General features: G+C 39.3%; 1 protein-coding gene across 1 annotated transcript in view; it reads right to left on the bottom strand.

The window, feature by feature from the left end:
• Positions 1 to 25,051, bottom strand: part of LOC124799190 (protein madd-4-like) — a 571,457-nt gene that overhangs the window by 128,522 nt on the left and 417,884 nt on the right. Inside the window, exons 14-17 of the mRNA XM_047262725.1 lie at positions 22,620 to 22,747; positions 18,028 to 18,162; positions 15,984 to 16,129; positions 296 to 436 (exon numbers count right to left, since the gene is read on the bottom strand). Coding sequence (XP_047118681.1) covers positions 296 to 436; positions 15,984 to 16,129; positions 18,028 to 18,162; positions 22,620 to 22,747 — 550 coding nt within the window. The remainder of the gene's footprint in view (positions 1 to 295; positions 437 to 15,983; positions 16,130 to 18,027; positions 18,163 to 22,619; positions 22,748 to 25,051) is intronic.

The following is a 25,051-nucleotide window of genomic DNA, read 5'->3' as shown; positions in this document are numbered from 1 at the left end:
GAGTTTTATGTATCACCACATGTTACATGTTACCACATCAAGAGAGAGAGAGAGAGAGAGAGAGAGAGAGAGAGAGAGAGAACACACACACAAGAGAGAGAGAGAGAGAGAGAGAGAGAGAGAAAGAGCACAGATGTGGCAATGTCAAAGAAGATACGAAAATTTTACATGTGATGTATTGTAAAATTAAATGCCAAAATAGAACAACCTAGCACAGGGTTGTGATGCCTGCAGTGAAGAGCTTTTGTAGCTTGTGAAGCTTGCTAATAGTAACAACAATCTTCAGCATGTTTACCTGCAAACCTTCTAGCAGTTGCTGGAAATGTGGCATTGCAGGGACACCCGCTCTTGAACTTCCTGAACTTGCAGATGACAGTTGTGGACTGTGATCCTCCAGTGAGCCAGGTGAACTAGTTGGTGCACTGAACTCGCCCAACTGTGCACAAATGAAAATATGTGTTGTTCACAGTATAGCACAAGAAAAACTAACATGACAAATGATATGATTAAATTCAGTCAAACAGTGTGCTCTAAATACCCACAAGAAAAGAAAATTACAGGCAACATAAATTATGAATAATTTTAATTCAATTTGTTAATACTAAGCATGTGTTACTATTTATAACAGGTTAAAATAGCTGATAATAGTAAAAATATAAATTTTAATTATAAATATATAAAATTTCCTCAGGAATCTGATTTTCCTTATATCATCAAAAACTTTTATTATTGGTTCCATTCAGTGAACACACTGGGAAAAGTATGTTCAGGGTTTATGTATATATGATCATACCAGTACAATCACAGGGTCCTCTGCAAGCTATAACCCTAAACATTGTCTTCATTTCACCTGTTTCTGTGTTTTGCACACAATAGTATGTGAGCTCCATTTCAGTTAGATGGATGTAGCTTTTGTTTGGCACAAGGGGATAATACTTGGCCAACTAAAAGCAACCCATAAATTTATGTGTGCTCTTCAGATGATACTAAATGCCAAGCACTTAGGGAGTTAGTTCACTAAGTAATAACTAAATCTGAGTTGGACTAATCTAGCAATTCAGAGCTGGGGGCTGGTCAATGCTTCCTGTCCACAACACTCTTAGTTTACCCCAGTCATTACCATCCCCAGCAACTTAAAAAAAAAAAAAGTAAACAACGAAACATGTGTACTCTGTTACATTTAGAAAGAATATTTTATTTTCCTATGCAGATTAGTGGTTGCAAAAATGTAGATGACAAAAACATTCATCATTTATGAGTGGTTACATAGTGAATAAATAAAACATGATTTTGCGACTGGTTGCTGCATATTTGGTAATTTTTTGATTATCATACTGGCATCAACAAAGGGAACCACAGGTTGTCCATAGTTAAAGTTTCAAAACACTATAGAAAGAGAACCACTGGCTCAGAATAATGTCAAATCTGAACAGCATATTACTGATGCTGGAAGAAATGATGTGGAGGGAAAAAAGAAGACCAACAGATGAAACTGTAAGTGTCATAATATGCACTTCATCAACAGACATGTGACACACGACCCTTTCTCAGTCTGTGTCCGAGACACACAACATGACTGTCTCCATGATGGATTGTGCACTACTGGTAGGACTCTTCTACAAAAATGGTGGTTGTGCACGATTAGCCCTGCAGAAGTTCTGGACACTTTCTGGTGTGAAGGAAGACATTGGTCTGATGTCTGCTAACGATCTGGAGAAAATGATTACAACATTCAAAAAAAGGTAAGTTCTTTTGAAGTGCAATTTGGCAGAGGAACGAAAGCAGTTGATGCAACATCTGTTGAAGATGTGGCCACAGAATTGCAGGAGGCATCAAGCAATGTTGTGCAAACATGCAGTGCACAGGGAATTGCCTGTACCCTGGACATGCCTGTGAACTCAGTGCATAAAATCCTATGAAACATCCTGCATTGCTATCCACCCATACTCAGGAGTTACTGCCTGCTGACCTACCAGCAAGACAGACATTCACTCTGAATTTCTTGCTCACATGGAAGGGGACAATGAATGACCACGGAAAATTTCGTGGACAGGCAAAGCCCATTACCATCTTCAAGGTAATGTCAATATATACAGAACTGCAGAATATGGGCAATGGAAAATCTGCACACACATCAACTGATACCACCTCATTCTGCAAAGGAGACTGTGTGGTGCAGGGTGACAGCCTTGTTTGGCCTAGGGCCATATTTTTTTCAAGGGGATGAGTACTGTGTGTCTTGTTACCTGTACCATCACTGGTAAATACTATGAGGGTCTTTCGTGCACCACCATCATTGCAATCCTTCAACAGTGTGGATATGTGGGTAGAATCATTCTTATGCAAGATGACGCTCCTCTACTACCAGTGAAGTGGCTGCTGCAGAGGCATTTTGGAAATACCCTACAGCCTGGCCATCCAGATCACCGAATCTTAATTCATGTGACTTGTGGCTGGGGATTATCTGAAGAATGTTGTGTTCAGTGCTCCAATTACAAATATAGCTGAACTGAAGACACACACTCACAGCACATTCTGAACTTGACACCCGAGACAATTTGATCTGCTGTTGAATATTCTGGTTCTCGATTTCAACTTGTGGCAGAAAGCCGTGGTCAGCACGTCTTGGCTCACGACAATTAGAAGAAATGTCATTTTCCTTTTGTGCAGTTCTTGACTCCAAGACAATTAAACACCAATACCATTTTCTTTTTATGTTGGTTTGGGCCCCATGATAATTAAAAACTGATGTCATTTTGCTTTTTATGCGATTTTTTGACCTCAGGACAGTAAAAAACCGATTCTTGTCATCCAATCTGGTATGACTTCACTATGGTGGATGGGCTTAGCTAACTAACAGTGCCACAACTGTTGACTGACAAACTTGGGCAGCCATGCACACTGAACAGTACAGTTGGTGTAACATGCAGCTCAAACCATTGCTGTTGTATTGGGATTCATCTATTATTTGTAGCCAATCCCATTTATGTTAAGACTCTTACACCCACATCCACTGGTAAAATTTTCATTATTTTTTTAAAAATTCCATGATGCTTACCCCTGTGTCAATAATATGCTGTTCAAATTTGACATCATTCTGAGCAGTGGTTCTCTTTCTACAGTGTTTTGAAACTGGAACTTTAATTGTGGACATTCTGTATTTTGGTTCCTTGAATATAAGATGGAAGATATTTATATGTAATAAGAACAAGAGCAGACCCTATATTGATCCCAATAGTACAATTATAATGATTATTCCCTATTCTATATACGTACTCTGCAAAACACTGTGAGGTGCATTTTGAACATGCTGTGTCATTGAGTACACCCCGAGGTTTCTTAATGCAACACTCTGTATCCTTTCAATTAGGCAGTATGAAAACCAATTACTACAAGATTTCTATTATTATAATATTTGGGTTTCTCTAAGAGAATATAGTGATCTACAAGAGCTTTTTACAAGTCACTTAACATATCAGTTGGCAATTTTTTTTTTTTTTTTTTTTTCAATTTAGTATAATATCACATTCTTTGGAGAAGACCTCCTGAATTTCAAATTGGGACAGACTAATTATCTTATTGTGAGAGAGATTTATTGCAGTTCTTTGGTACATAATCCCTTCCAGTATGTCGTTCTGGGCTCGAAAATATTCTAAATGGTCGTCCTCAAAGAATTGATTTTTGAAGGAGAGTCAAACGCTCTGTGATTTAAGAAATTCATGGGACATTCACGCACAGAGTTCATCTTGCGTAAGAGTAAATTTACTTTGAAAGTTACGCTTTTCAAACAGCCATTCGGAATATTTTCCCGCGACCTGTTAGAAACAGATTCGTTTCGGCAGTTGCCAGAGAGCACCAGATAACAGGCGTCGCCGCGCCGTACGTGTAAAACATTAATAGACCTTCCATTATGTCATACAAGGAACAAGACATAGGGGATACTCCAAGAGCATGGGAATTTCGTGAACTATACTAAAATGCATAATTCGGCTTAAAGTGCACATTCGTATGTCCAGATTCAGATGTAAATTTTCTTGGCGTACCAGGACTGTATTATTTCATGTTTGGTTCTTTATTATGGCATAACGCCATACATGCTAGAAGATGAAAATGTGAACTTGAAATGCAAAGAACAGTTGAAACTAGCCCATAGTGCGGAATTAAACACTTCATTTCAAACAAATTGACTGCCTCAGCAGAAAAGATTTATAAAGGTCAAATTTCTTTAACAAACCAACAAAAATAGCTTCATTGTTCTGCAAGGCAATTAACGCTTGACTGTCAGAAAGGTGAAAACAAAATAAAATCTGAAACTAATAACATTTGAAGCCTTCCGTAATTATGTGAATGTATTTTAATGCACTTGATAGCTCCCGACCACAGAAACCCATTTTGTTTTCATTTGACGTGAGAGCAATAACTGAAGAGGAAACAGCAAAATCACTTAACGTAAATACGGGTCACGTGGAGACAACCACCTCCCCACTACATTTCAGACTGCTCTATCTATCAGGTCCGGAGCTACAATATTTCGGAACCGAGGCAATATTAGATAGTGGTGCTCCCCCTCCCTCGAGCGTTTGAGGTAGGATGCCAAAAATTTAAAAAATCTGCTTTTCAAAAATATTTTCATCTTGTAGCACACATCTTTCTGAAAAATGAAACATATGCGTTCGAGGAAACGTAAGACATGTTATTCGGTCTTAAGTGTGCCAAAGTTCAGTGCCACGCCTCTTCACACAGCATTCTTCTATCGCACATACTTCGCTCTGTGGAGATCAAACGTGTAATATTTTGTAATGGGTGCCATCAAACTATATTCTGGTCAGTGGAAATTAAAATGTCCTGTGGTGTCTCTCCTGCTCCCAGTCGGCACTTTAGACATCCTGCCCCTCTTTAAAAAAAAAATCTCGCAATTAATACTGGATGGGATTATTTTTAACTGGCAGAACAAGAACTCCAGAAAATTTGCAGTCTTTACTGCCTATTCGCTAATAATTTGCTGTTTTGTGTGACATAAAATTAAATATACACTCCTGGAAATTGAAATAAGAACACCATGAATTCATTGTCCCAGGAAGGGGAAACTTTATTGACACATTCCTGGGGTCAGATACATCACATGATCACACTGACAGAACCACAGGCACATAGACAGAGGCAACAGAGCATGCACAATGTCGGCACTAGTACAGTGTATATCCACCTTTCGCAGCAATGCAGGCTGCTATTCTCCCATGGAGACGATCGTAGAGATGCTGGATGTAGTCCTGTGGAATGGCTTGCCATGCCATTTCCACCTGGCGCCTCAGTTGGACCAGCATTCGTGCTGGACGTGCAGACCGCGTGAGACGACGCTTCATCCAGTCCCAAACATGTTCGATGGGGGACAGATCCGGAGATCTTGCTGGCCAGGGTAGTTGACTTACACCTTCTAGAGCACGTTGGGTGGCACGGGATACATGCGGACGTGGATTGTCCTGTTGGAACAGCAAGTTCCCTTGCCGGTCTAGGAATGGTAGAACGATGGGTTCGATGACAGTTGGGATGTACCGTGCACTATTCAGTGTCCCCTCGACGATCACCAGTGGTGTACGGCCAGTGTAGGAGATCGCTCCCCACACCATGACGCCGGGTGTTGGCCCTGTGTGCCTCGGTCGTATGCAATCCTGATTGTGGCGCTCACCTGCACGGCGCCAAACACGCATACGACCATCATTGGCACCAAGGCAGAAGCGACTCTCATCGCTGAAGACGACACGTCTCCATTCGTCCCTCCATTCACGCCTGTCGCGACACCACTGGAGGTGGGCTGTACGATGTTGGGGCGTGAGCGGAAGACGGCCTAACGGTGTGCGGGACCGTAGCCCAACTTAATGGAGACGGTTGCGAATGGTCCCCGCCGATACCCCAGGAGCAACAGTGTCCCTAATTTGCTGGGAAGTGGCGGTGTGGTCCCCTACGGCACTGCGTAGGATCCTACTGTCTTGGCGTGCATCCGTGCGTCGCTGCGGTCCGTTCCCAGGTCGACGGGCACGTGCACCTTCCGCCGACCACTGGCGACAACATCGATGTACTGTGGAGACCTCACGCCCCACGTGCTGAGCAATTCGGCGGTACGTCCACCCGGCCTCCCGCATGTCCACTATATGCCCTCGCTCAAAGTCCGTCAACTGCACATACGGTTCACGTCCACGCTGTCGCGGCATGCTACCAGTGTTAAAGACTGCGATGGAGCTCCGTATGCCACGGCAAACTGGCTGACACTGACGGCGGCGGTGCACAAATGCTGCGCAGCTAGCGCCATTCGACGGCCAACACTGCGGTTCCTGGTGTGTCCGCTGTGCCGTGCGTGTGATCATTGCTTGTACAGCCCTCTCGCAGTGTCCGGAGTAAGTATGGTGGGTCTGACACACCAGTGTCAATGTGTTCTTTTTTCCATTTCCAGGAGTGTAGAATACATAAAACGAGTAAAGACAAGAGACAAGCAAGACAGTAAACATTTCTTCATTCCTTACAAGTCCTAGCTTTTTTTCTCTCTAATCCTGTCACAGCTTTATATAGCGTACTTTCTGGGAAAGAATCTATACCTCATCAAAGTTCGTCGATGTTTTGCTACATGAAAAAACGAAATGTCATCGTATAATGCTAAAAAAGCTGTTAACACAAATTGTACCCAAGACTGGTGTGGTTTCTCGAGCTGATTACGTGTATTTTGTCACTGTCTGCTGGGTAAAACCAAATAGGCCTGCCTAATATTGCAGCAGTTGTTACACACACCGAATACACGAGACTGGTTTGACACAAAAGGTCATTTTTATAGCACAACGGAATGTAATTCACGAAGTACCAACATCAAATGCCTATTAGGCCTACTACAAGCAAAAAGTTTTATGTCAGGAGATAGTTTCACATTTTATCCATACTCTCTAGCTTCTGAAGCATGAGATCGAAAAGTAGTAGTACGAAATTTTTATATAAATTTGGAATTGTCATATTCTTCCGTAATTTGTTTGAGTCTCCCGTTTCTTCTCCTTCCTCGTTCTAATAAACAATCTTGTCGTCACTAATTCTGTAACTATCCCTGCCAGTGTCAAAACTTATTCTTTGGTTAATTAACCCTGCCACAGTCACCGGTTTAGTTATACCACATTTATTCTCCAGCCAGGCCTTATTACATGTTCGTACAACGCACTTTCCGCGCTACTCCCAGAATAGAACTTTAGCGGCTGCTAGCCAGGGACTGTATAACTGGCCCTTAGCAGTGTAGCATTCTGGCCAAAAAATTTTTGTCAAAATTTCATTTTCTTGTATACACGGAGAAGACAATACGTAATCTTTGTTGCCTATTATTCCTGTTAGTCGTTTATTTCCACTCTGTTAGTCTGAATCTATGGAATTCGCTAGTAATTATAACAATACTGATCATTTGCAAATACAGTCAAACAAATAAACAGCGATTGGCATTCACCCATTCAGCCTTATTCCCCTCAGGTCGTGTAGACCCATCCCCTTTTGTCTGCAGGAAAGTTTATTTCTAGATGTGATGGGGATTCCCCTGGCAGAGACATCACGTACACTATGCACATATTCAAAAATCAACTTATGATTCATTCAGAAATCAACTTAGAATTGTTTTCAAAAATGTTCAAAAAGCAACAGGGATGCGTTCAAAATGATACGAATAATCGATAGACCAATGTGCGCTGGATGCTAGACGCTTTGTGAAACAAGGTCTTTTTCCTCAATAATATGCAAGCAACATGGATGCGTTCAAAATCATATGAGTAATCGATAGACCAACGCGCGCTGGATGCTAGACGCTTTGTGAAACGGTCTTTTTCCTCAATAATATGAATCTGTCGCGCCCACCCTGAAACTGCCGCCCTGGGCAGACACCGGTTTGCCCCTACCCCATAGTTCCGAGCCTGTTGCGCATACGTGAATCTGGCAGCTTAGGCACACCAGTGAAATTTTCCCGGATAACATCTGGCTGCTTGCTGCTATTGCTTATACAGCTAACTACACTTCTGTAGCCAGAAGTGGGAGAAGGTACTACTCATCCGAGACTCAACTGCACATGCGCATAAACTAACTCGGAACCGCTCAAACGAATCTAATCTAAACAGTTATGAAGTCACGCTCATAGGAGGTAATTTGTTGTTATGAAACATTGCATAGTCTTCCTAAAGCATTTGACAGATTTTGCTGTTGGCAGACGCTTGTATGAGCACTGTGTTTTGTTGTTGTATATGGTACATTTCCTTTGCAACTCAAGTTTTATTTTCTTTTTTTTTTTTTTTTTTCTCTCGTTCGTTTTTTATTGTTGCAGTATTATTCTGCAGTAGCGACATACAATTTCTTTGTTGGAGTATTGATTCTTACCAGTCAAAGTTACAAAAAATTAACTGAAAATTAAAACAATGGAAAATTCCCGGAATTGTAAAAAATTCCTGGGTTTTGCCTGGTTTTCTCCCGGATGAAAAAATTCCCAGACTTTTCCTGGATCTCCCGGCTGTCCAGGGTTGTATACACCCTGCTATATAATCTGTGCAGAGAGTGAATGGGGACTCATTCTAGCAATCACGTGGGCCACAAATGTGGAAACACAGTGACATATGAAACTTTGAGAAAGCCCAGATTGTTACAGTGCAGAGTCTGGGAACAAGCCTCTCAAGTCACTGAAGCTGGTTGGCGGTTCAGTATCCAAGCAAAGCAGCTGAAGAGTCATGAAACCATGAGAAGCAAACAAGGTGTTGGACATCTATGTCTCATCATGAAACATGGAGGTCAGAGCTTCCCTGCTCTGTAAAATAGGATAGCTGGCAATGTGTGGCAGATCTGATGATAGAGTACAGTGCTGGTGTACAAGTGTATCAGAGCACAGTGTACACTGACAAATATGGGGCTCTGACACTGTCAATTACAATTGCGATGGGCACAGGATCATTGAGACTAGGCCTTGGATTAATGGAAACATGTTGTCTGATGAGACAAATTTTATTCCTTGTTGCACAAGGTTGATGGCTGTGTCCAAATATGCCATCACCCAGGCTAATTGCTGCTTGTGACATGCACCATGACACAGCTGTAAGTTAGTGGGAGTAGAACCATGCTACATACGGCATTCACCTGAGCTTCCATGATACCTGTTGGTAGTATCTTAAGGCACCATGACAGTTACAGACCATCTGAACATTGTTGCAGACCGCCTACATGTCTTCATGGTTGAGATCTTCTCTGATGGCGATGGCATCATCCAGAAGGATAACTGCAATGCTGTAAGGTCCGAATTGTACTACAGAGGTTTGAGGAGCACTATAGTAAACTCACACTGACGTCTTGGCCACCAAATTCACCTGATCTGAAGCAGATGGAACACATCTGGATTACTATCAGGCATCAACTCCAAGCCCACAAACCACCAGCCCATAATTCAGGAGAATAGTGTGGCCTGTACATAGATGTCTGGTGCTACATAGCTCCAGAAAACCATCACGGACTTGTCAATTCAATGCCACTCAGTAACTTTGATGTACTGCATTCCAAAGGTCAACCAGTATGCTACTAAGCAAGTGGTCTTAATGTGTAGGCTCATCAGCGTATATGACGAACAGGGTTTTGGCAATTTACTTGATGTATTATCAAATGCAAGAAAGTTTGTGCTTTGAAGGGGGTTCTACATCTACATCTACATCTACATGGATACTCTGCAAATCACATTTAAGTGCCTGGCAGAGGGTTCATTGAACCACCTTCACAATTCTCTATTATTCCAATCTCATATAGCACGTGGAAAGAATGAACACCTATACCTTTCCATAAGAGCTCTGATTTCCCTTATTTTATTGTGGTGATCGTTCCTCCCTATGTAGGTCAGTGTCAACAAAATATTTTCACATTCAGAGGAGAAAGTTGGTGATTGGAATTTTGTGAAAAATGCCTTTCTTTTAATGATGCCCAGCCCAAATCCTGTATCATTTCTGTGGCACCCTCTCCCATATTTCCATATTTCATGATAATACAAAATGTGCTGCCTTTCTTTGAATTTTTCTATGTACTCCATCAGTCCTATCTGGTAAGGATACCACACTGTGCACCAGTAGTCTAAAAGAGAATAGACAAGCGTATCGTAGGCAGTCTCCTTAGTAGGTCTGTTACATTTTCTAAGTGTCCTGCCAACAAAACGCAGTTTTTGGTTTGACTTCCCCACAACATTTTCTATGTGTTCCTTCCAATTAAAGTTGTTCGTAATTGTAATACCTAGGTATCTAATTGAATTTACAGCTTTTAGATTAGACTGATTTATCGTGTAACCAAAGTTTAACGAGTTCCTTTTAGCACGCATGTGGATCACCTGACACTTTTCGTTATTTAGGGTCAATTGCCACTTTTCGCACCATTGAGATATCTGTTCTAAATCATTTTGCAGTTTGTTTTGATCTTCTGATGACTTTCTTAGTCACTTTAGTGTTAATTTTTTAGAAATAGCGTGGAACAACTGTGTATATAGCACTCATTGTGGCATGTATTTGATGTGCTACCCCTTGACTGTTCATATCTATATTCTGAACTACTTCCAAGGAGTGATTTACTAAATAAGTTCATAATCTGAAAATAAGTTCATTATCTGACTTCCGTCTTTTATGATTCAGCTTGTGGTGGTTCCACCTGCTTTTAATTCTTCATTGATTGTTTGTTGTCCTCGGTGTCTATGTACTGCATTGCTACACTGGCTGAAAAATGGGTTGTGGATTCCGACGCACACTACTGTAAATCATGTAGCTGACAGGTGCACAGCTGCGTTTCACAGTACTTTAATTTTCGCTTTGCACAACCCCCAATATTACACAGTTATATGGCAAGTGCAGTATTATTTAACCTTCGATAAGCCTCATTAATAGTTAGTTGGTGAAACTCCAAATACTGCTACAATAGTTTACTGTTGAACATCTACGAGCAGTAAAAACATAACCACAAAGTTCCCAATTCTTTAAAAATAAACAGGTACATATGGAGCAGTCACTGTCACTGGTTTTTACACAAGTCTTAGTTGTTTAACGCTTATTTCACAGTTAAATTGAAGCACTGTTGTTGTTCTAACCAGAATAGGTTACTTGTCTGAAACTCGGCTATGGACTGGCTGTCTCATAACCAAAAATCAGGCCCTTATATGTCATCACAATAATAAGTACTGAAACCACACATTGTTTAAAGTTAAATTTACAGAAATTAAAACTAAAACTTAACTCACTCAATTAACTGAATACATCGAAAATTGTGTCTTTTTAACAGTTTCTTCTACTACGAGGTTTATGCTGAATTATTTGTTTAAATCATGAAATTAACAAATATAAGTACACAAACAATACTTTGGACAAAACTGTTAATTACTTTGGAATTAATGAAGGGCTGATTTTGCTAAAATGTTTTTGAATAGAGCTAAATAGATACTTCAAGATTACTAGTACTTTGTCTTCCAAACATTTACAATTATTACAGAATTTATACTTGTTTATATGTCAACAATAGAATTAAAGTTGAGAAACAATCACTGATTTCACCCTATAACAAATGATACTAACTAGGAATAATCAAAATAAATTAGAAAATCAATTACATACATAAAACCAAGTACAAAATTAGATCCGGTGTTCTATCCTTTAAAACAGAGGGCCAATCTTTCTTCATTATGAAAATGCAGATTATACTCGCGTATGATAAAGGTAATTAGCTAAATGTGAAAAAATGAATTTAAAGGAGGCAGATGGCAAAACAAGAGGGGAATTAAAAATATCCTAGCTTGCTTCATCACAAGCTGTTTTATTTAATATCAAATTCCTAACATTTCTCAATTAATTTTGCAGTTTCCTTTTTCAGATAACACAGTATTTCTTGTAATATGAAATCACTCCTACTTCACTGTCTGTTCCAACCATTTCATATAATTTTATGAAAAGGATAGATTACTGCTCACCATATAGAGAAGATGATAAGTCACACACAGGCACAACAAAATGACTGCTTTATATTTGAGGTTTTGGCTGAAAGGCCTTCTTCTAAAGTATAAAATACACACTCATCCAAACAAGCACCACTCATGCACACATGACCACTGTCTCTGACCGCTGAGGCCTGACTGCAATGTAACTGTGCCTAATGGGAGCAGTAATTTGGTATGGTGGTGGGGATAAGGAGAAGGCATGGGGAACAGGAGGGAGGTACCAGGTTGGGGAGGGGGAGGTGTAGTGGAGCTTGGGGGTGGGGGGAGCAGAAAGGTGGAAGCAGAGAAGAAAAGGACTAGTGGATGTGCTGGCAGAATGGGAGCAAGGAAGGGGACAAGTAAGTGGAGGACAGAGACTTGCAAGGCTGAGGGCACAGAGGTTATGAGAGTGTAGGATATATTGCAAGGAGAATACCCACCTGCACAATTGATAAAAGCTGGTGTTGGTAGGAAGGATCCGTGTAGTGCAAGTTGTGAACCACACTGTGTTGGGCCTTCACTGAGGCCTTCATAGACAGAAATTCCACTCCCAACTTTGTACAGAAACAGATTTCCTGTGCCTTGTCTCTCCAGTCACTTATCACCTCCCACACAGCCACCATTTGCCTACAAAGGAGCACCTCACTCATGATTCAGTGGGACTGGAGCACAAAATCACATTCTCTACCAGGGTTTTAACTACCTCTCATCCTGTGCTGAAATGGGTATCTTACCCACTACTTTCTCACCCATCCCACTGTGATATACTGCTGCCCATCCCTACTCCAAATCCATTGCCTCACATCTCATATCCCTGCAATAGACATAGATCTGAGATCTGTCCCATACACCCTCCCACCACTACCTACTCTAGTCTGGTCACAGGCATCTCCTATCATAGGCAAGGCTACCTGCGATATCACTTATGTGACCTACAAGCTAAGCAGCAATAACTGTGCTGCTTTCTTCGTGGGCATGATGACTAATAAACAGCCCATCCACATCAATGGCCACCAACAAACTGACCAAGAGACAATTGGATCACTGGGTTGCTGAACACACTGCCCAACACAATATGCTTCACTTCAATGACTGCTTCACAGCCTGCGCCACCTGGATCCTTTCTAACAACACCTGCCTTTCTGAACTGCAGAGATGGGAGTGCTCCCTGGAATATATCATATGTCCTCATAACCCCCTGGCCTCCACCTCCACTAGTCCCTGTCCTCCACTTATCAGTGCCCTTGCTTGCTCCCACCGCAGCACAACACAGTCTTCTGTTGCACCAGTATACCCACTAGACCTTTTCCCCTTCTCTACTTCTCACCTTTGCCACTCCCCTCCTGCCCCCTCCAACCTCCAACCTGCACCTAGCAGCTCTGCCCTGCCCTCACCAGGTCCATGCACAGTCCCACAAGCAGCACTACACCTTCCCCCATCCCACCCTGCTATTCCCCTCTTCTCGCCATGCCTCTTCCTTAATCACATCATCCACACTGGATTGCTGAACCCATCAAGCACAGTTATGACCCAGCCTGGCCACAGCTGCCAGAGGTGAATGTGTGCATGTTTTTTCTACTTCACAGGAATTCCTTCTGGCCAAAAGCTAAAATGTATAGCAGTCTTCTCATTGTGCCTGTCTGCGACTCCACATCTCCTCTATATGGTGAGTAGCAATCTATCCTTTTCATAATATTGTAATTATTCCATCCAGGCCTTTCCATTGTTCAATTAAATTATGAATTGGCTTTTGTCATATTATGCACATTTCCTGTCAATTTGCTGCAAGGCTGCCTTGAAGCTTTCATGTTTTCTCTTCATTAATTATTATGACTGTTTTCCACAATATCACTTCAATGTAATTATTAAGAGTGATTAGATGCAGTTCACGTCACAGAAAGCAGTTGGTGTCACAATATATAATACATCTTGTAGAGCAATTTCCCCTGCTGCTCTTATTAAATTGTAGGGTGATGCAATCCTACTTCCAGTCATTAGGTTTACACTGTCTTTCCAAATTCTGCTTGAGTATCAATACAGCATTTTTTGGCAGATACTTCTGAGTCCTACCACTCTGTCTACACAGAAATGATCTAATGCAGCAGTCTCACAGTTTTTCTGTTTAAAAACTGCTGTTTCCACTTCCAACTGGTTCGAATTATCTGGAGCTATGTGAACAGAATTATGTGATACATTGACAACATGAATGGATGGTAAACTATGAAAGTACATTTCAAGCTCCTGTAATATTAGGTTTTTATCTGCTGTCACATCACAACAATGAGAAGCTGGAGCGTTTAGTAACTGAGTGTGATGTGATCTTTGGCATTTTACAATACAGATCCAAAATAATAAGCTTCTGAATACATCATGACAAAATCCACAATGATGATGCTTACTGATGACAGCTAAGAGCAATTTTTATGACAAACATAAAGTAGAGAGTCAGTCAGTATTTGCATTATGTACTGGTGCAAATACATACTAGTATTATAAGTGTGAAAGTAACACTGTTTGCTATGTTTTCATGACTAAACCACTGAACTGATTTTGATGAAATTTGATATGGAGATAGGTTAAACACTGTGGAAGAACATGGGCTACTAGGAGGGGGGGGGAATTTGGCCCTTAGCCCCTGAGAATGTGAAGTAGGGAATGGAACATCTTTTTCTACATCAGTGAACATAAACCATATTAAAAAAATTAATGACTTTGTTGTATAGTGTACAGGTATGAAGCATACTTAGTTCAACAGCACGACACATAGGTGCAGAGTCCTGCCCATTCCCCTCTGCACCCACCACTTGGCAGCAATGCTGCATGTGCCACTTCAGTGTGCACAGGGCATTTAGGGCAGGGGGCACTGGGAAGAGGAGGGATGGTGTTACATCAGCAGTTATGCTTACCTGAACAAGTAGACATGTGAGAGCAGCTGATATTATTTATTTTCTTCCTTCATCAGTTTAATGCTATTTACTAATTTTAGAAAGTCTGCATTTTCTTTTAGTGCCTAACTTAATTCCTTGAAACAGGCATCCATTCTGTAGTGGATAATAATACATATTTTGTGATTTTCAAATTTCATATTTAATTTAATTTAATTTATGGTCACAAATTAAACAACTGTGTAGCAAATGATTGTATTTTTTTTCTTTTGCAGTCATTTTTGCTATGATTATTTTCAATGATTTTTTAAGCCAGCAAAGTTGTATTTCTTATAATTTTGCAAAACTCCTGTTACATTGAGTAGCTGTTCAGATTTAGCCATTTCTATAGCAACCTTTTCTTTTTTTTTTCAATATCAAAGAGATTTTCAAACTTTTTAATTTCTAAAAAAACCATTCCATCTTTTCATTTTTAAGTCTGGTAGTTGCATTATATTTTTGAGAACTATTCATATTTTTAAATATGTTATACATTACTGAGATGCAGATGGCACTAACACAGAGGTCAGCAAGTCTGAGCGTTTATCAATTGCTCAATGAGGATGAGAATCCAGTTGTAAGTCACCATCATTCATCATAACAAAACTACTAATATGTGAGCACAGCAGTGCATACAGCTAGTGTTAAATAAACTAAATGTTATGAGCCATAAGTGTCCATTAAATGGCTCTTCTTTCATACAGTATTTCTTTTATTAGCCTTTATAGTAACCCAAAAGCAGAAAGGAATGACACAAAGCAGTGTTTTTGTATGGTTAAAGTACAAGAAATCACTGAAATGTGTAATTTATAATACAATAACAGAAATTCATTCTGTACTCATTTTTGTCTATTACTATGATGCAACAGGCACAAGACACCAGCCTTCAACCAAGATATTAATGTATCAAAAGCAAAAGACACATGAATAACATGGTTTAAGGCAAGTGAACTACAGATAAATTGGGGAGAGGACTGAAGATTTGGTACAGTTTAAATGCCCACAAACAGAACAATAAGTTAGTAAAACTTCTGGAGGTCTACAAGTACTTCATGCTCTATATATTTACAAATTACCTTAACTCCTGGAGGTTCTGGTGATGAAAGGGAAGGCTGAAGAGTAGATGAACTTGATTGGGATGCCCATGTTCGTCCTAGCTTCATTTGACCTTCTGGTTGTGTCTCATGGCTCAAGTCTTGTGAGAAAAGGTCCCGTCTTGCTCCTAGTTCAGTTAGAGAATCAGAATCAGAATGTTTATTGTCCCATAACATAAAGAGTTAAATCACAAGATATAATGTACAGGGAACTTGTCAATATTGCAATTACAATTTATGTGTATTACAGAAACAATAGTTTATAATTTACAGAGACTGTGTGTAGCCTAACAACTGTATTACTGTAAAAAGAGAATAATTATTACAGTCATTTATTAGAAATAAAACTTCTAAGCTTAATCAACAAAACATTTCAGCCACTTTCTTTCTTGCTCAGATTGTCACATTATCATTAAGAAATTCTTCTCAGGAATAATAACATTTCTGTACTAACAACTGTTGTAGTTTTTGCTTTAGTTGCCCCATCTCCATTCTCATGATTTGTTTCTTTTTTAGGATGTTGTGAATTTTCATGCCCATGTATTCTGGGGTTTGTGTAAACAGCTTTAATCTATGGTTGGGAAGCATGAAATTCTCCCTGTTCCTAGTACTGTATTGATGTTTAACGCTATTGTCTTTATTGTCTATGAATAACTTTGGGTCACTGTATACAAAGATAATCAGTTCATAAATGTACAAATGTGGAGCACTTAATATTTTTAAATTTCTTAACAGTGGGTAACAAGATACTTTTGGTTTTGCATTAGACATATTTATAACAACTAATTTTTGTAATTTTACAATTCTAGTCATTTTGCCTGTGTCTCCCCCAAAAATAATGCCACACCTTGTAACTGATTCAAAATAGCTGTGGTAAACTATTTTTCTTGTCTCCATGTTAGTTGAATATGACAGAATCTTCATTGCAAATATCAGGCTGTTTAATTTACTTGCTAGATAATTCATGTGTGAAGACCAGGATAGATTTTAGTCCACATGCATGCCTAAAAATTTAACACAGTCCACTTCTTTCAGTTCTTGGTTTCTATAACTAATGTGGAATTCTTTTACCTTAGAGTTTTAGTTTTAAACTGCAGCAAATGTGTTTTCCAAATATTCAGTTTTAGCCCATTTAATTGGAACCAGTTTTCCAAACTGTCTAATAGTTTTGTAACTGTTGAAGGAATTTGTTTGGGGTCATTGCTTTCAACAAGGGCAGAAGTACCATCAGTGAATAAAACTGAGTGTGAATTTACGTTCAGGAGTAGATCATTTATATAGAGTAAAAACACAATCGGATCCAGAATTGAGCCTTGTGAACTAATCATCCATTCAGAGAAGGAATTTCCCTTACTTGATGATATAACTACACTTTGTTATCTGTTCATGAGGTATGACCTAAACTACTCTAAAACACAACCCCAAATTCCATATGTTTCCATTTTATACAGAGCAATTGATGGTTTACACAATCAAATGCTTTTGTGAGGTCACAGAACAATCTTACAACTTTTCTTCACTTGTTTAGGGTGGAACTGATTTCGTTCACAAACTCATTGTACTCTTGCCTTTTTGAAAGCCATATTGATTATCTGAAATTATGTTTGATTTCACTATAATTTTTTTAATTTGTATTACCAACACTTTTTCAAATATTTTTGAAAAAATCAGGAGATTCCCACACAGCAGAATTTTTGTTTTTTAGCTGTAATATAGTTTTCTTTACATTTTTAACTGACATTTTCTCATATTTGTTAAAGTATTCTTCTGCCTTGTGCCTTAAACGTACTTTTTCTGCTTAAACATGTACATTTACATCTGATTTAGGTACATTTATAAAAAAAAGTGTTGACTGACTCTGACATCTGAGCCTGATTTGTTACAATTTTACTCAACACCTTAATTTTGGAAATATCTTTGCTGTCAGCTCCAATCCCCAGTTCTGATTTTACGGTGTTGTTATAGTTACAGAATTATTCATGACAGAATGCGATATAAATTGATAGTGCATTTTACACATAGTCACCTGTCATCTGTATGTTCTTATCGTTCATAGGCATCTGTTGCTGCAAACGATTATGTGAATGCCTTTCCAGTTCTTCTGAACTTGTCACTAGAGGCTGCTTTACAGAAAGGAAGAGATCTGCCCTGGATAATCCAGCTGAAATCACACAACAAATAAATATGACAGCTCACATACTGCTATGTGTAATTATAAAAACAAAAACAAAAGAACAGAAGACAGTTAATGTTGACATAACATTCAAATAAACTACTGTTTTGACAGCTAGTTCTAATTTGTACTCTAAACTTAGGTTTCTATCAACATCTTTAAAAACTGATACACAGCATAGTCTCCTCTCCTACAAGATAGTGATAAAATATTAATTAGAAACCAATTAGTACATAATCAAACAATGGATAGCCCAGGATGGAACAACAACAATATGCAAAGGTAAGATTGCTATTCACCACTTAGAGAAGTTGTTGAGTCACAGAGAGGCACAAAGAAAATGAATGGTAGAAATACTTCAGCTTTTGGACAAAGGCCTCTTCCAAAAGTAGAAAATTCATACACTTTCACATGACAGCTCACACATACTAGTTGATTATAATTAAACTGACAGTGTTCTGAGCATTTCAGTATGGCCTGTATACACTGCAGGATGCTGAAACATCATAGGTATGTTCATTAACTGGTGCACTCGTAGGGTACACTAGGGGGGGGGGGGGGGGGGGGGAATAGTTCCATTTTTTGCCACAATTTGAAAATATGGCACTGTAAGCAATCAGAACATAGTGACATAGTGTGGGTGCAGGTATAGGGGAGGAATAATCGAACACATGTAAATAAAGGTTCTGGCATATTTACAAGTTACAAGATGTGTTCAATATGATTTCCCAAATCAGCAAATGCTGCATCTGTAATATGGTATAGTCGACAGCTGCTCGCAGCATACTCAGTGTAATCAGAGTGATACGCCCCTAATCTAATCATATCTTGAAATTGCCTAGAGATAATGTGGTCATTACCAAAGTTTTCTCCAAGCAAATCTTTCACCTGGCAAGTGACGTGTGGTGCCGCCCCATCTTGCATGAAAATAGTGGTGTGGACACAGTTGTGTTCTAGCAAAGCTGGAATAATATGTTGCACAAGGAGATTCTCATACCATGCAGATGTCTCTGTACACCTATCAGGCCAATGGGGTGTAATATCCTCAAAAAATGGAGTGAGAATGACGGAGCTTGTGAAACCACATTACACAGTCATTTAAGCTGAGTACTATGGATGTTTCTGTACAACATGTGGCTGAGTAGACCCCCTGTGCAGTCAATGCACCATGCAGAGTAAAATGGGCCTCGTCCGTCCATGAAATATTCCCTGCCTATGTGTCATCCATTTCCAGGTGTGCCGAAAAATGAAGGGTAAAGTCACAGCATTGTACCCTACCTTGTGGATTCATTTTGTCCTCATTCTGAATCTTGTAGGGATATCAATGTAAAATACATTGCAAAATCTTTTGAACTGTTGACCAGGGGAGAGACAATTCTTGTGACAAAGCTCAAGCACTGGCTGCAGAATTTGAGGCACATGCTGCACAATCGACTTTAGCAAAAGCGACTTCAACAACAACTGCAATGGCAATGGGCTGCCCCTCTCTCTCTCTCTCTCTCTCTCTCTCTCTCTCTCTCTCTCTCTCTCTCTCTCTCTGTTGCACCACCTAATTCAACTGTTTCTTCATGTTTCTTCATATCTACTGATCAAATTCTTTAGATAATTTTTTTAGATCTTTGCACTGCTTCTGTTGGTAATATTCATGCACTGCAGTGCTACTATTGCTGCTGTTCTGCTAAAACAACTTTACCAGCAGTGCAGAGTCTTCCTTCTCAATAACCATTGCATTTTGTATGGAAAACTTCAAACTTTTTAATCCCTTACACCAACAGTCATTTCATAAAAGAAATCAACATCTGTTGCCAAGCAACAAAGAGCATACTGACATAAAAAAAGGAAATATTTCACATTCCGATTGCTTACAGTGCTATATTTTTACTTGGTGGCAGAAGTGACACTATTATTTGTACGTGGTCACTGTCTCTGGGTCCATAGTATCTGAAGACAGTGGCCACATGTGTGTGTGAGCTATTGCTGCTGTATGAATGTGTGTGAGTTTTCTGCTTCTGGAGATGGGCTGTGTCTCATAGCATAAATATTTCTAGCATTCTCTTCATTGTGTCTGTTTGCAGCTCGATGCCTCCTCTATGTGTTGAGTAGCAGCTATCCTTTCCATATTGTTGTTATTCCACCCTGGAGACTGTCCAGGCAAACAGACTAGGTTCCCAGATATTTGACTGGTTTGTAGATGTCTTAAGTAATAGAACCCAGTACACTGTTCTCGATGGCAAGTGTTCATTACAGACAAGGTCATCATCAGGATTGCCCCACAGAATACATAAGTGAGCTGACAGACAGGATGAGCAGCAATCAGCAGCTGTGGTGTATGGGGCAGTGTGTCATTGAGTGACTGAAGGAGGATACAAGATGACATAGACAGAATTTGTAGTTGATGTGATGAATGGTAGCTTGCTCTGAATATATAAAAATGTAAGTTAATGCAGATGAGAAGAAAACAACAATCCTATAATGTTCAAATATACCCTTAGTAATGTCTTACTTGACACAATCATATCTATTAAATATATAGACATAACACTGCAAAGCAATGTGAAATGAAGTGAGCACATGAGGACAGTAGTAGGAGAGGCACGTGGTCAACTTCAGTTTATTGGGAGAATTTTAAGAAAGTGTAGCTCATCTATAAAGGAGACGGCATACAGAACACTAAAGTGACCTATCCTTGAGTACTGCTCCAGTGTCTGGGATACCCACCATGTTGGATTAGAGGAAGACTTCAAAGGCATATTGCTACATTTGTAATCTGTAGGTTTGATCGACACACAAGTGTTACAGTTCTGCTTCATGAGCTCAAATAGGAGTTCTGGAGGAAATGTGACTTTTTTTTTGGAAAACACTAATGAGAGAATTTAGAGAACCATCATTTGAAGCTGACAGTAGAATAATTCTACTGCTGCCAATTTACATTTCCAGTAAGGACCATGAAGATAAAATAAGGAAATTAGGGCTTATATGAAACTAGAATAGACGGTTGTTTTTCCCCTGCTCCATTTGCAAATGAGATAAGAAAGGAAATGCCTAGTAGCGAAACAAGGTACACTTTGCCATGCACCACACAGTAAATATGTTGGTGAAGATCTTCCACTGTTTCATTTTACCTAGCTGCTTCCCTTCCATACCAAAAGCCAGTGCTATTCCTCTTTGTCACTATTCTCTATTGCATTGCATTACTCATGTCTGTCCTTTCTTTCTCTACTTTCCAATTTTTTATTCTCACCTCCAAAACTGCATACACTCTGAATTCTTAGTCACTCTGTATCAACAGTCTCATCTGCACCCAACAGACAGCTATGTAACCACACAGATTGTGGTTGCACTATTTTGTGTCCCACATTCTTCTCTCTACTACAATTATTCCTGGATCTCCGAACTGATCGCGTTACCCCCTAGTGTATTTTTGTGTTTTTTCCTGTGTCCTCCTGTGCTACACATACTTCACTGCACCTTCTGCCTAATAATTCCCCCCAGCCTAACTCAAGCATGCACATTAATGCAGTAACTAAAATTTGACAATGATGCAATATTTATTAACAATATAAACTTGTAGAAGTGATTCATTGTACTGCAACCAGAATGTAAACATAATAGTTAGAGTTTTCAGTATCACACAGAGATTTAGATTAGTTGCTCAGTCCAAGTATCGATATGGAGGAATGGTCAGAGATGCTTGGGCTTCACACCATGGCTGCAACTCAGCAGAGGGCACTGCTCCTAAGAGCTTGTCACTTGGGCCCATCCACTGACGCAAGAGTGTCTGTAAATAATGTGGCCCCATACTTGTCTGGTAATTATTGCTATTCTCTGAACCCTTTAAAATGTGTCATTGATAACAGAGTGACTGATTTTGCCAGTGTTTATGTTTTCCAATACAGATCACTCCCTGGACTATTTGTGCAAGCCTACGATGATTTTCGCTACCCCCTGGCTAGAAATTCTCTTTGTGAACTTCACTGTCATTGACCACAGGAATTGCTTGTTTGTTCCCTCAGTCTCTGCATCACTACCATTGTGAATGATCATAAACTGTGGTCTACCTATGCCAATTAAGGTAGACAATAATAATTACAGAGTGCAGCAGTAGCAGCATTGAGAGCATCATAAGATTCAAATAGGACTAACCACTGAGTAAAAATCTCTCTGTTGTAAATATTATACATGTATGACAGCTCTGACACATATTTTTAGTTTACGATAAACATAAACAACATTTGTAACTCCAAATAAATTTTTGTGGACAATGAATATGCTACCAGAATTTTGCCTTTGTACCTATCAGAAATTTAACAAACAAACAGTGAATTGTGATATGTTAAGAAAAGGTGAAAACATTACAAAACATGCTTGCAAAACACTGGCAGAAAAGAAATTTGACCATTTTGACATAGCAAAATAATAAACGACAACACAACAAAAATACTTACCAATACAACTATATTTTCCATTGTCTCTGAAATTTAAGTTCTGAATCCTCAATGCTCCTTTCTTTGTTATTTTAAATTTCTTTGAGTTTACTATCTGTGTATTATTTTTTTCCCATTGGATCTTCGTTCTGGAATAGGTGAGAATTTGTATTACATCTGCGTCGGCAGAAAGGTCAAAGATAATGATCCAATATCTCTTAATACAGGTGTCCCAAAACAACATATACATTATTTCAAACTGTATCTTTCTGTAATTAAAGCAGATAGGAATAATTTTTAAGCCAGTAAAAAAGTGAGCAATGCTTCATTTGGTCCAGTATTAGAAATAAATATGGAGGTCTCATTTGAGATACTGAAGTTGGTGCTAAAATGTCATAGGAAAACAGGGAATGTGAGTGAGGTTCAACAACATTGGGGAGTTGAATTTGGAACACCACCATCTGTATGGTTAACAGTTACAGGAGCCTGAGACAATTTTGAAATCAGTGGAATAGTACATGATCTGAAGACGGGTGGTAGCAGAAAAAAGGTATGTTAAAGGGATAAGTAAAGAGCTGATGCAGTGATTCACACATACACACAATCCACGAAAAAAATTGTGGTGCAGTGCTCTCAGTAAAACCAATGTTCACAGAATTATGTGCACTCAGAGATGGAAGCCTTACATTATGATTCTTCTCCATGCTATGAATGTGAATGATGCCAATAGGTGAATTGAATTTTGTGAGTGGTTTTTCAGTGTGTGTGGTTGGATGAAACCACCTATAACTTTAATGTGACAATTAACCACCATAATTGTGTGTGCTATGCTGATGATAATCCAAGTCTAACTGATATGGTTACAGTCTGGTGTGATCTCTCATCTAGTGGATTAATCATGTCATACTTCTTTGAAGAGGTGACTGTTACCTAGAAATTTTCCACATCATAACACCAGGTCTTAATGACATTTTGGCAATGGAGATTATTACTTTCAACAGGATGGTACACCACCTCACTTTCCACTAGTTGTCGGGTAATTTCTCAACTGCAAAATCCCTTTGAGATGGAGAGGGTGAAGAGGAAGTGCTGTGGTGTATCCAGTTCAATCCCCAGATTTAGCCTTTTCAGACTTCTGTCTTTGGAGTACTGTCAAGAATGCATTGTATGCTGCAAACCACAAACACTGGATGATCTAAGTGAGCAATCCGAGCAAGCCTGCAATGCTATTGCATTAGAATCAATAAAACTGGCATGCCACTCTGTTCTAAGTCATCAACAATGTACTGTGGTGGAAGGTGGTCTTTTGAGCCTATACCACCTTAATGTATCTGACAAAGTATTTTTCCTGTCTATCTGCTTTAATTAAAGAGATATTAAAAAAGTGGATACATCACTTTTGGGACACCCTGCAGAGTTACAGTGCTTGTTTCTTTTGACAAATCACAACTTGAAAAAATAAAGGTAACAATAAATTGAAGTCTTATGATTATTTCTATTGTTGGGCTAGAGATATTAGTCAAAGTAATAACACCATCATGTTCTAAACACTTCATTAAGAACTAATGTTCCAACTTAAATGTAATGCACTGTCACTGTGTTTTACTTTCTCTCCATGGATATAGCATTTTTGCAACAATTCTATGCCACTAGTACATCAGTGATCACAGAAATAATGTCCCATAAATACAGGTCTTACACATTACTCTTGATGTTGATGTCCACCTAGTTGGAGCATCTGTGATAACAATGGTAAATTAATTAGAAGTACTCTGAGCTACTGTATATATAACATATGCCAATGGGAAAAAGCAGAAGTTTCAGTGGCAAGAACCACAAATTTGGCCTAACAACCAAATGAAGATGCCCCTGACCTCAGAGAGTGTTTAAGTAACGCAAACAACAGGGAAACATTCCCCCCACTGTGTCTGCTTTAACTATGAAGTATAATGAAGTTCTGTAATGGCTTGAATGAACATATAATGATAGTATCCTATGGTTTCGTGGACCTTAACAGTTGCCCTTCCTTCCCTGATGACTACCAAGGCAGAAATGGCAACTGTTAAGGTCCATGAAACCATATTACATCATCATTTTCATTCAATGGCAGCAACATTGTTCCCTGTAAAGAACTTAATCTTCCAATACAATAATTTCTTTACCTATATGTCTAGAAATATATGTCTAGATTGACGGGCATGATGATGCCATCCTCACAAGCACCAGATATGATCATATTGAAATACAGAAATTGGGAGAATTTTTTGTGCGGAATGTTATGTAATAACATTGTTTGTCTTTCATGGTTTACATCTCTCATTCATTAATTCGTTGACATGTAATTTTCTATATCCTATCTTAGGTGAGCACTGAAGGGTGTGGAACAAGCTCAGTCATACGCATCACCAGCTACCATAGGCTACTTTGGTACCATACATCCACAACACTCATAC

The sequence above is a fragment of the Schistocerca piceifrons genome, chromosome 5, assembly GCF_021461385.2.
Source record: "Schistocerca piceifrons isolate TAMUIC-IGC-003096 chromosome 5, iqSchPice1.1, whole genome shotgun sequence".
NCBI lineage: Eukaryota > Metazoa > Arthropoda > Insecta > Orthoptera > Acrididae > Schistocerca > Schistocerca piceifrons.
Note: the sequence above shows the minus strand (reverse complement) of the source record. Positions and strands in the feature narration are given on the sequence as shown.